The 12228-nt window shown below is 39.7% G+C and overlaps 1 protein-coding gene across 1 annotated transcript in view; it reads right to left on the bottom strand.

Moving 5' to 3' along the window:
- Positions 1 to 12207, bottom strand: part of Sgcg (sarcoglycan gamma) — a 128891-nt gene extending 116684 nt beyond the window's left edge. Inside the window, exon 1 of the mRNA XM_010607479.3 lies at positions 11641 to 12207. Coding sequence (XP_010605781.1) covers positions 11641 to 11694 — 54 coding nt within the window. The 5' untranslated portion in view covers positions 11695 to 12207. The remainder of the gene's footprint in view (positions 1 to 11640) is intronic.
- Between the last annotated feature and the right edge of the window lie 21 nt (positions 12208 to 12228).

Below are 12228 nucleotides of genomic sequence, written 5' to 3'. Positions count from 1 at the left end.
AATTTCTAGGTGCTGCTGACTGCCTCACAAGCACAAGGATTTGAGTTTGATCTCAGGAGGAGGAGGGGAGGGGGAGGGGGAGGAGGGGGAGGAGGAAGAAGAAGGAGAAGAAGGAGAAGGAGAGGAATTTCTAGGATAAGCTGGACATGGTTAAAATAGAAAACATCACCCGTACAGAAGATACTTTGGCAACCATAAAAAAATCAAGTCTCATACATGGAGAAAATATTCGTAGGAGACTTACCAAGAGCGTTATCCAAATGTACGAAGAATTCTTAAAACCCAGTCATAAAAAAACCCAAAAAGTTGTTTAAAATGGTCCAAAGCCTTCAACAACATACTTCAAAACTATGATATACAGAAAGCAAGTATACATGTGAGAAGATGTTTCATATCCTATTTTATTTAGGAAATGCAAACTAGAATAACAGTGAAATACCATTCTATACCTTTTGGAATGACCAACACCAAGAACATGGACAGCATGAAATGCTAGCAAGGATCAGAGCAACAGCAAGCCCTATCTGTTTTAGGAATGCAAAATGGTACAAACTATTTGGAGGACAGTTTATCAGTTAATTTAAAATCTAAAATTCTATGAAAGACTCTAATTTCCCATTCTTTATGTCTGAGTAGTATTCCATTTCATAGAAAAAATCACATCTTCTTTATCCAGTTTCCAACTGATGGGCAACTGGGCTGTTTCCAAGTTTGAGCTATTACAAACTGTGCTGCTATAAACACAGGTGCATGTATATCACTGTGATATGATTCTTTTAATTCTTTTGGAAAGAGTCATTCATAGGAAAATAGATGCATATTGAGGTCATATTCTTAAATGAAATAAATAAGTCACACATGTGTAAATACTGAATAGTTTCTCTGGTGTGAAAAACTAAGTGTAAATAAGATCCAAATGGTATAATTGACAATGTGAAATAGGAAGAAAAGGGCTAAAGGTGTAGAGGAAGTGGGAAGGGCAGGAAAAAGGAAATAAGGGAAAAGAAAAAAATATGAGAAAACAACAACAACAACAACCAAAAAATGGAAAAAAGTTTTTGTAAATAGGGAAGGGAGGAGGGGGTAAAGGAAGGGCAGGGGTATGGTGAAAAAATGAGAACCAAGACCTGTCATGTAAAGGTACAAGATCCCAATGATGAATGTAACTGTACTGTATACTTAAAAAGTACCAATAAACTCAATGAAAAACAAAACAAAACTAAACACTCTCTTGTACCACTTGATCCAACAATCTGCTCCAGAGTAGATACCCAAAGGAGCTGAAAACTTATGGCCACACAAAAATCTACACATGGATAACTATAGTATCTTTATTCATAAAAAACTTGGAAGCAATTAAGATTTTCTTCCACAGCCAGATGGATAAACAAATTGTGGTATATCCAGACAATGCAATATTAATCATCGCTAAAAGGAAATGAACTATCAAGCCATCAAAAGACATGGAGAAACCCTAAATTTCTTACTCAGTGATGGGAGCTAATCTGAAAAGGTTAATTACTATAGAATTCCAACCATAGAGGGCAACACGTTTCATTATGATGGGGGTTGATAATGGGAGAAGCTGTGAATACCTAAAGGGAAAAATAAATCTTCAGCTCCAGTTTACTATGAACTTAGAATTGATCTACAGAATAGCCTTCAAAAAAAAAAGTTAGATTATGATTCGAGCAGGGGATGGTAAGTGCAGCACTGAGGCAGGAATGATGTTCTGTCCTGTGGTAGATAGATCGCCTCTTGGACATATGGCTTCTCTGTGTGGTTCCTCATTTGTCCAGCTTCTCTGCATCCTGCCCTCAGCTCATGCATCTCATATTCAGAGTCATAAGTAGACCTTCCAACTTTGTACCCCACAGGAAAAACCTTTTGCCTTTGGAAAGCACTCACTGGATTTTTTAAATCTAAAGTTCTGAGGTCTTCTTACTATTCCTCTTAAATACATACTTGTTCATTCAGTACCTTTTTCACAACTATCTGCCAATTTTGTAGTTCTGTGTTTAACGTATATTTTAATTTTGCCAAATATAGAATTTAGAGTTAGTATCTCGTGCTTAAATTTCTTATGATTTCCACAAGTCAGTATATAAATACTAACTTTACACTGTATGTTCATAGCTAAAGTCTGTTGTTCCCATTTCTTATTCCAACAGATGAATGGGTTCCTTGGGTATTTGTGGAAAATACTTGTAACTACCATGTTTATCCTCTAAATCTTTTTACCTGAGAGAATCTTTGGTTTTCAAAAACCTTTACATAGCCAAGAAAGAGGGTGTCATATATTGGGTGGCCTACATACAACACTTACTTATTTCTCACAGTTCTGGGAGTTGTTCAGGATTGGGATATTAGCATAGCTAAGTTCTTATGAGAGCTCTCCTCTTGGTTGCAGAAAGTCAGTTTCTCACTATGTCTTCAGACACCACAAAAGAGGGCCAAATGGCTTTCTGGAGTTTCTTTTATAACCTTTTATATGAGAACTTTTCCCTCATGACCCAACTATCTTTCACATGTTTCACCTTGCAACACATTATGGGTGAAGTAGGACTTCAACATATGAATTTGTTGAGAACATAAACATTTAGCCCATTTCAGAGAGAAATAGTGAACTAGACTCTGGTGATGGCTTAAACAGAACAGAACTAAGAGTGAAAATAAAGTGACCCTTTGTGACATCAGGCCGAGCCAGACTTACAAGGTTTCTAATTCCTTTATAGAGCGCCTGCGTTCAAGGGCTGGCAATGCAGTTGCTCTTTTTTGGATTGACACGGTTTCCTTCAGTTCCTTGTATGCCTAGGAGAATTACTGAAGGCTTAGTCATTTTTGACAGTTTGTTTCAACCCAACAGAATGTAGTCATTGCTCCAGGTTCCAAAAATGAAACTTCTTTTTGTAATTTCAAAGAAATTGTCAATTCTTGCACACCTATGCTATGTGAGCATATGGTCCACTGGTAAAAATTCCTGCTCAAGTGGGCAAGTCATTGTCTCCCTAGGAAACTGTGGCCCTGACTGTTATGCTGCCCTTGAGAGAAGAAAGTCTCCTTATTCCCCTAGAACCACCATTCTCCCCACATTGCCACTCATCACACTAGTTTTCTCCAGGAAATAGTTCTTATTTTGGGAGCCAATTCTGAGCATGATATTTTCTTGGTATTAAGAACTAAAACACAGAAATGGTGCTTCAAAAATATTTAGGTTTTGTGAAATAAAGAACATAAGCATTATTATTATTATGCAACAGTGTGGTTAAAATATTTATAAAATACCCTTACAACATAACAGATTATGCTAAATCTCTGAAAAAAATATATTCAGATCTGCAAACAAAATTTTATAACATAACCAGTTATTGGGATGCAAATTGTACAGTAGGATAAAGATCCAAGACTTTTCTTTTTGTAAAGAAAGGAAATTCAATTTTTACATTAAAAAATTAACTGTTCACCTATGGACTATAGTTTTGACTTTTTATAGCAATATTTGTACTATGAAATTTAGTGGATGAAATATCACACTTTTGATGAATTTAAAATATAACTACTGATTGAGGCCGATGTCACAATGTTCCTCTTGTATATGTTCTTTCATTTTTCAAAAAAAAAATCATCAAAATATTCTTTGCTTTATAATATTCTAAAATATCCTTTGCTCTTATAATATTTTAAAATCATGCATTAGCATTTTCAAACAAAAATGCATCAAAATAGGCCTCAAACAAGATTAACTTAGTTTATTGCAAGACTGATACAGATTGAACATTGCTAAATCAAAGATATGAAATTAGTTGTATTATTAAGCTTTTCATCACTATGACAAAATGCCTGAGAAAATCAACTTAAAGAAGAAAAGGTTTATTTTTGCTCAGTTTCAGAGGTTTTAGTCCATGGTAAATGATATCCATTGCTTTGTTACCTGTGGTGAGGCAGAAACGTAACTGCAGAAAGGCATGGCAGAGGAAAGCTGCTCACCTCATGGCAGACGGGAAGCAGAGAGTGAAGGAAAGAGACAGAGAAGAAGGAGCCAGGGCCAGGGAAGGCGTAGAACCCTACATCATGCCCTTCAAGTAGGAGCCACTTTCTGTTTCCATCATCTCCTGAGAAAACCACCAAGCTATGCTTTCATCAGTGGATTATTGGCAATATGTCTTTATAAAAATAAGATTTTAAAAATTTAAAACTTTATAGGCTTTATCTGTAATGCAAATCCAAAGCTTTTTGAATGCCGATATGATGCCACCACTCTGATGACTCAAGGTACATGCTGTAGCTTGGATCTTGAATATTCCTGAAAAGCTCATGTGTGAAAAGCTTGGTCCACAGCATGGTTAAGAGGTGGTAGAACCTTTAGGAGGTAAAGCCTGGTAGGAAGAAGCTGGTTCATCAGGGGAGTGCCTGGAGGGTGACAGCGGGATCTCAACACCTTCCTTTCTCTTTGGCCACCACGAGGGAGCTTCCACTGCCTCATGTTCCTGCCATGGTGCTCTGCTTCCTACAGACCCAGAGCAAGGGGGGCTGACTAACCCTGGACGAAAACCTCTGAAACTACAAGCCAAAATAAACCTTTCCTCCTTGTAAGTTATTTATCTCAGTTTTTACATTGACATATACTTTATTTCATGCACAAAGTTATTAAAAATATTGTACGAAATTACTTTCAGGCTGTATATGTAAGTGCATATGAAACAAATGTATGTTCAACATGGGTCCTCTCTGCAATATATTTCATGATGTATATGCAAATATTCCAAAATTTTAAAAATCTGAAATTCTTCTGGTCCCCAGCATTTTTATTCAACCTATAATAACTTCAGTCTTCAATAAAATAGTCATGTCTATAATGATCTTTTTAAAAAAAATCTATCTATATCTGAGCTACTCCATAAATAAGGGCCAAACCAGTAGAGGAGTAGGGAAGAATAACTACTGTCACTACAGAGTGAGACGAAGGAGGCAGAGGGAAGAAGGCTCAGAGAAGGCTGGGTCTCTCGAGGGGCGAAGTGAGCAGGCTCACAGTCACACATGTGGCTGATGGGAACAGGAAGTTGAGGTAGTACCCACGAGTGTCTCAGTGTCTCAGCAGAGCAGGAAGGAGGGAGCGTGGGATGGGAGGAGGCCAGAGAAGAGCAGGAATAGGCATGGTAAAAGAGACAAGTTATGCCTAAGTAACAGCATGGCTGGGGACATGAAGAATCCTTCCAGATTACAAAAAAACATACTGTAGGACTGATACTTACCCAAACTTTACACAGTAGATAGAGCCAAAGCATATGGGTAGATGGCTAAAGGCTCTGATGTCAAGAATATTCAAGGTATTGATGTGGGTCCAATAATAAAGCAGAGATGAGTGACTAGACTTCTCTCTTTATGATGTCCTTGAGGAGGAAAGGGACTGGGGCCATGGTAGTGGCAAGACAGATTTCTATACTCAGAGCCTGAGAGGATGAAGTGAATTATTCTGAGTAACCCAAGATGGTAGCAAATTCCAAGATGCTGCCTAAAGCATCATAGAGATGGAGGCATCTGGGCTTAACCTGGGAGGCTATGTGCAGGTAGTCTGGATGGAATGACACTAAATCAGGTTGTCTTAATCAGCTTTCCCTGACTGTGACAAAACACTTGAGGGAAAGGTTACTTGGGGTCACAGTTTTGGGGATTTCAGACCACAATACTTGGCTGCATTACCTTTGGGCCTGTGGCAAGTCAGCATATCAGGGTGGGAGCATGACAGACAGGCTGCACACCTCATGGCTGTCAGGAAGCACAAACAGAGAGTGGAAGGGGCCAGGTCTCAATGTGCCTCCAAGGCCACACCCCAAATAATGTACTTCCTTCCTCTAGGTCCCACCTTTTCAAGGTTTCAAAACTTCCCTGAGGACTAACCCTTTAGCACATGGGCCTTGGGTGGATATTCCAGATCTAAAGTATAGGATGGGTGAGGTGGGCATGGCAAGATTCGACCCCAGGTTGTGAGAGAATAACCATGAATAAACAGCAACATTAGCCCAGTAGAGCAGGAATGGTTTGGAAGGAATGACAATGCATTCCATTTGGATGATCAAAGGATATAGGGTATACATAATTGATGGGTGGAAATGTGGAGTAGGCAGGTTCAGATTAGGGCCAGTGTGCTATAACAACACTAAGGTACAACACAGATGATTATTAGTAAGAAGTCTTGCCTCTCTTATCTGAATGTAAGGTATTAACTGCTTGTTTAATGGAGGCTGGCATTGTCCATTGATGTCAGCTACATTTTGAATGACATAGGAATCACATTAAATACTTACTACAAGGAGCCAGGTATGGTGGTGGTATATGTCTATAATCCCAGCACTGGGAAGCTGGGACAGAAGAATTGAAAGTTTGAACCCAGCCTGGGCAGTTTAACTACTCAGGTGTCTCAAAATAAACAGTAAATAAATGTGCTTTGTTTTGTTCTTGTTAGGTTGATTTTTGTTATAGGGGTGTTAGCTGTGAGCATTATGATGGGTGAGGAAGGGGATCACACGTTTTTCCCTTATAATGAAGGGCTAAATACTCTAGGACAAAAGCAAAGCCACAAGATTTCTCCAATCAAAACCCTATCCCATTGTGGGTGTGGCTTGGCCCAAATTATAGGTACTTGTAGGTAATAGTCACACTGACCATGAAATACACACACAAAACTGGTCTGGAGACCATAAGATCCCTGAGACTCCTACAGAAAAGAAATGTAAAACAACTTCTAGGGACATCTCCATACTTGGTACTTTGAGGATGCCTGTGTCAAAAAAAACTTCTTAGCAGAGATGAGGTCACAAAAAAGTTACAAACTGCCTGCATAAATAAACTATCATAATTCAGAATAAAGGAATCAATAGTTCAAGAATAATTTAAAAGTAGGAGTGAGATGTTCCAACATAGATCTAATGAGAATTAGACAAGGAAATGCAGGAAAATAGGGACAAACAATATTTTTAAAATATGGTGTTCCTACTTTCTAGATAGTAGTTAAGGTTCCCAGCTGTAAGAAACATAAAAGTCCCACTACAGTTTGGATCTGGAATCCCCACCTCTTGAAGGCCAATGTGTTAAAAATTTGGTCTCCAACCTACAATGCTAATTGGGAAGTGACAGAGCCTGTCTGTGGGCAGTGGGAGGTTTTTGGTCACTGAGGGACCTTGGTCTCCTTCTCTCTCTGTACTTCCTGTCTGCCATGAGATGAGCAGTTTGCTCTACCATGAGCTCCCACCTCATCTCAGGCCCAAAAGGAAGGAGACTGAAAGTTCTAAACCGTGGGCCTCTATGCCTCTAAACTAAGTCCTCTAACCATGAACTGAAGCCTCTAAAACCATGAGCCAAGGTGAGCCTTTCATCTTTATTAGTTGATTATCTAAAGTATTTTGGCACCGTAACAGAAGACTACCATAGATCCCCAAGAAGAACATGCTATTTCTTAAGGAATCACACACTATTGAACAGCTACGTGTGCTTGAGGTCAAATGGTCATATGAAAGGGTTAGGATCTTTATTTTACTATTTCAGTTGTATCAGTCAGGCTTCCATTCCTCAGTCATATACACTGACTGCATTGTTTGGAAATATGAAAAGAAGGAGGGTAATGAAAACAAAACCTGTAATAAAATACAATAAAATTAAAATCTTTACTAAAAGGGAAGTTTCGATGAGTGAAAGCATTGTTTCACCATGCTCAACATATCTCAAGACTTTCTAATGGAATACTGTGTTAATAAAATACTATTTTATCAACATCCTGTGTTTACTAAATATACTGACAAGTCAAAGGAAAATAAGAAGACAAAGTGGAAGTCTTCTTAAATAAATCTGTGAGGTTGTAAGGGCACCAAGGTTAGTGACACCGATTTATTAGATTTATTATAGTACCTCATGTTAACTTTCAGAGTGACAGTATTTTCCCTAGATTGAAATGCATTACTAGTACTGGTCATGTGAACTTTAATCTGCAGTCACAAGAACAAGGACAATTTTCTTGGGACTTGTGCCATGGTAGGAAGAATGGGATTGGAGTTTGCTGTGCAGTTTAACCATTATGGGAAGCAACAGCTTCTTTGTCTTCCGTGTCGTACAGGGTCCTAATCCCAGAGTGGGTTCGAGGTGAGATAAAATGAAATATCTAAAGTACCTGGTTTCATGTAGGAATTTACATGCTACTTCTTAGAGGAAAAGCAAGAATACACAGGTTGTCTAGGCATGGTGGTGCATACTTTTAAACCTAGTATTTGGGAGGCTGAGGCAGGAGGATCACTGAAAGTTCAAAGCCACCCTGGGATATATAGTGAGGTCAAAGCCAGCCTACACTATATAGTGAGACTTTGTCTCTAAAAGAAATCAAAAGAACACAAAACTATTAGGTTAATATACAAAGATATTAGGTGTACTTGTGAGAAATAAAGTATCTGGCAAATGGTTTAAATAATTTACTCAGTAGTTATGTCAAATCATTTTTGATTAAGAGGGCTTATAAATAAGGGGAGTCAAGAGTGTTAAAAGAAAGAGACAGAAAAGGAGAAACTGAAAAGAGTTACCAAGAAAGGCCAGTTGGTTAGGAAAAGTTGCCCCTCTGGACAGGAGAGGAGAAAATGCAGCAGTTCTTTCTGTGTAAGGGGCATTTGCAGCAGGCAGTGTCTGTAGTCATGTTACAACTTCAAAAGACAACACAAATTCAACTGCATTTCATGTAAAGTTTTTAAGTGCAAAATTTCAGAATATCAAGCAAATAATTCAAAGATTCCATAGATATTTCTATTACACTTTTGTAGCCTTAGCCTTTTTATATAGTAGTTTCTAGAAAGGTCTTTGGATTCAATTTAATACAATTTTAGTTAAATATTTAATGTTTTTATTTTCACTTTTCTCACTAAGATCACTTACTCCTTATATCTTTTTTTTTGAAAATACAGTGTTTAGCAACAAATATTGAATAAAGTTTTCTAAGCAAAAAATAACAAGCACAGTTTTTATAAAATAGTGCCTGGTTTGTGTTCTTTTCATTTCAGCAGCTCACGTTTTAGGATTTCTGCAGTTCTGTTTCAATATAAATGAAGAACTCCAGGCTCTGCACAGGCTCCCTAACTAGCTACATGCTGCAGTTTCAGTTGGGGTGCTCCAGTTCCAAGGGCAGAACTGGGCTTCCTCTGGGAACTGGGTCCAGATGAAGTATCAACCTGACGCTTGATCAAAATTAAGTATTAAGCCCAGATATTTTTCTGGATAGCAGATCTAAAAGTATGACCAGATTTTCAAAGAGGCTTGTGATTTTTAAGGCAATTTGGAAGCATTGATTTATTATCTCCATACTTTTTCTGCTGTCTCCTATGGGTACATTAATATTTCCCTCATATAAAACAAAATGATAAGATAAAAATACAAATTGTAATATAGTTATCTTATTTCCTTTAGAGGCTGCTGTTTTAAAGTGTACATGCAGATAGGCTTCAAACTAGGGTATGCTATAGTTTATATCTGAGGGCCCCCCACAGTCTCATGCAGTCAGAGGCTGGACTTTGGGAGGCCCACAAACTTGCTGTTAGGAGGTGAGATTGGTCTGAAGAGGCTATGACATGGAAGGTGGCTCCTGCCTTAGCTCTCTGCTTCCTGGCTGCCTTGAGGTGACCTGTTTTCCCCCCCTTCTCCCTCTGCTGTGCTTTTCTGTCCTGCTGGCCAGCTATAGACTGAAATGGGAGCCAAAATAAAAGTCTCCTCTTTTAAGGTGCAGATGTCAATGAGAAAAGTGTCTAAGACAGGGTAACTTGTACCACTGTCAATTGTGCTTACTTCACATAAATTTAAAGAAAATATGAAAATATGTATTTAAAATTACAAAGCATCATTATCAAAGTCTTTGGATAATTACGTATTTTGCTTACTATATCTCTATTATCACTTCCATAGAAATCACTTTCTAAAAATTCTAGAAAAAGAAATAAAATCATATACACCTTCTCTTTTGCTTAGTATAATCATGTCCATGGATTCTTATTTTACTCATTGTGCAATAGGGTCTCTTGTAAGACACACTCTTAATCAACAATAAACATCTAAATGAAGTTCTGACGTATAAAAAGTAAAGTCACTCCCAAGAAAACCAAATGATGCCATAAACTGTAACTGTGTGTATATGTATATATGATGTACTTATTTAAATAAGAGCAATTTAAATCTTTCGGTCATAATTAATAAAATGCCTCTTTAAAAGAGTATATTATTTCCCTTATTTTTTTCTGAGAGGTGTTTTGAAAGTTAAAAAAGCAAACAACTTGTTAAATATGGAAGTTTGCTTATTTCTTTTATGGCCTGCTCCATATGTCTGATGATTCTATTCATAAGCTATTCATCACTATCTTTTTTCTGAGATGAAAGAAAGATTATGTCGCAGATTATAACTGCCAAACAGGACACCTCTTCCAGGCTAAGTGGGGCATGTATGTGAATGATTTATGTATAACAGCCACTAAATACTATGTTTAATGTCCGATTCAGCAGAAACTATCATCAAAGGGGAAAAAACCCATAGGAATTATGGAAGTAAAATATTTGAAATTGTGACTACTGGGAAACTTTGGAAATTTACTGTTAGATATCTTTGCACATGTTAAGTAGATACCTCTTTGCCAGTCACTGTTCTGAAGCACAGTGCCACAAAAGAACTTTCAACACCAGGCAGAGCTTGTGAGTGAAACAGTCCATCTCCAAAAAAACCAAGATTTCAGTTTATGTGTGTTTTTCTTAAATAATATGGTGCAGGGTTTTTTTAATTAGTTTTTTTTATACCATGCTCATATTAAAGGAAGCAAAACATAAGGAGAACTATATAGAAAAGGTTTGCTTAAAATGCAATCTACATGACTTACACAGATTTATCTACTTCAAGGAGCTTCCGGACATTAGTTTCCCAATCCTGGTAGATATTCTAAGTGCCATCACTACAAAAGCCACGTGTACATCACTTGATGAATTTTTATAATCCGAATATTTGACAATGATTTCAAAATCAGTGACTTTCATTCTGATGTGACCATATATTTATATGTAAATATATAAATACCAACCAGAGCTGCTTTTGGGGGCACCGAGTACAACAGGCCACGTTCATCAAGATAGAGTTCTTTGAAGAGGTTAGGAGCCACCTGTGCTTATCGGACAGTTTGGGTTCTAACGGGCCCAAAGCAAACCGTGAAGAACTTTACATTGCATACCTACACTGCTTACTGAATGTTTTGCAGAGCTCCCCAGAAATCCAGGGCAATTTTTTGGCAAATTGTTTTGACTAAGTCAATTTTCAGTGAATAAATCCACCCCGCTCCTCCCTAAACCCAAGAAGTTTTTAAAACCTTGTTTCAGAGTGCAGGTCAGTTAGCAGCCTCGGGCCGCAGCGTAAACCCTGTCTTACAGTCTTCCCGGGGCAGAGGAAGGAGACCGCAGCCGGGACGGGGGTGAGGATGGGGAGGACTGCGGCTGGGACCCCTGCCGGGGTGCAGCTGTGGTGGGGGTGGGAGGTCCTGGGGAAGGGCTGAGGGAGTCGGGAGAGGCTCACAGGGAGGCGCGCGTACAGGAGGAGGGTCCAGAATTAAGGAAATACGGCGAAGTGGCCGTGCTCTTTACCTGCTGCACTTCTTGGGATCCCGGGGCGCAAACAGCAGCTGCATTCTTCCTCATTCCGGACCGGATGACAACTCCGTCTCCTCTGGACAGCTTGGGCTGCAGCTCAGTCCTCTTTCCTCAGCGCCCCAGAGACAACTCTGCTCCTGGCGGGGAAGCCGCTCCCCGGAGCCGCGGGATCCCCTCCCGGGTTCGGAGCAGGGAAGGAGGGGACGCTCGTAGGGCTTCCGAGAGCCCAGGTGAGCCCCGTGCGCAGCCGGTAGGACTCACGCTCTGCACCCCAGCCAACCCCTCGGCCCCCGCTCCCCTTCGCGTCCCTCCCGCGTGCTCCACGAGACACGCGTCCCTACAGATGCCCCGGGGTCCCACTCGAGACCGCCTCCCCCCTCCAGGATCACAAACTTCCCTCTGCACCCATTGCTGCGACCCTGCCCCGCACTTCTGGGCCCCTCTGCTACTTCCCCACACGCTCACCTCCACGCCCTCCCCCGGCTTTCTTCTCACACCCTCACCCCAACAACCCCTCACCTCCACCCGAGACGCGCCAGCCGGGCCTCTGCGCCCTCCCCGCGCCCCTCACGGTCGCGCCGG

Source organism: Fukomys damarensis, unplaced genomic scaffold (assembly GCF_012274545.1).
Source record: "Fukomys damarensis isolate Sample0158 unplaced genomic scaffold, DMR_v1.0_HiC HiC_scaffold_38, whole genome shotgun sequence".
NCBI classification, from domain to species: domain Eukaryota; kingdom Metazoa; phylum Chordata; class Mammalia; order Rodentia; family Bathyergidae; genus Fukomys; species Fukomys damarensis.
This window is presented reverse-complemented; position numbering and strand designations above follow the sequence as displayed.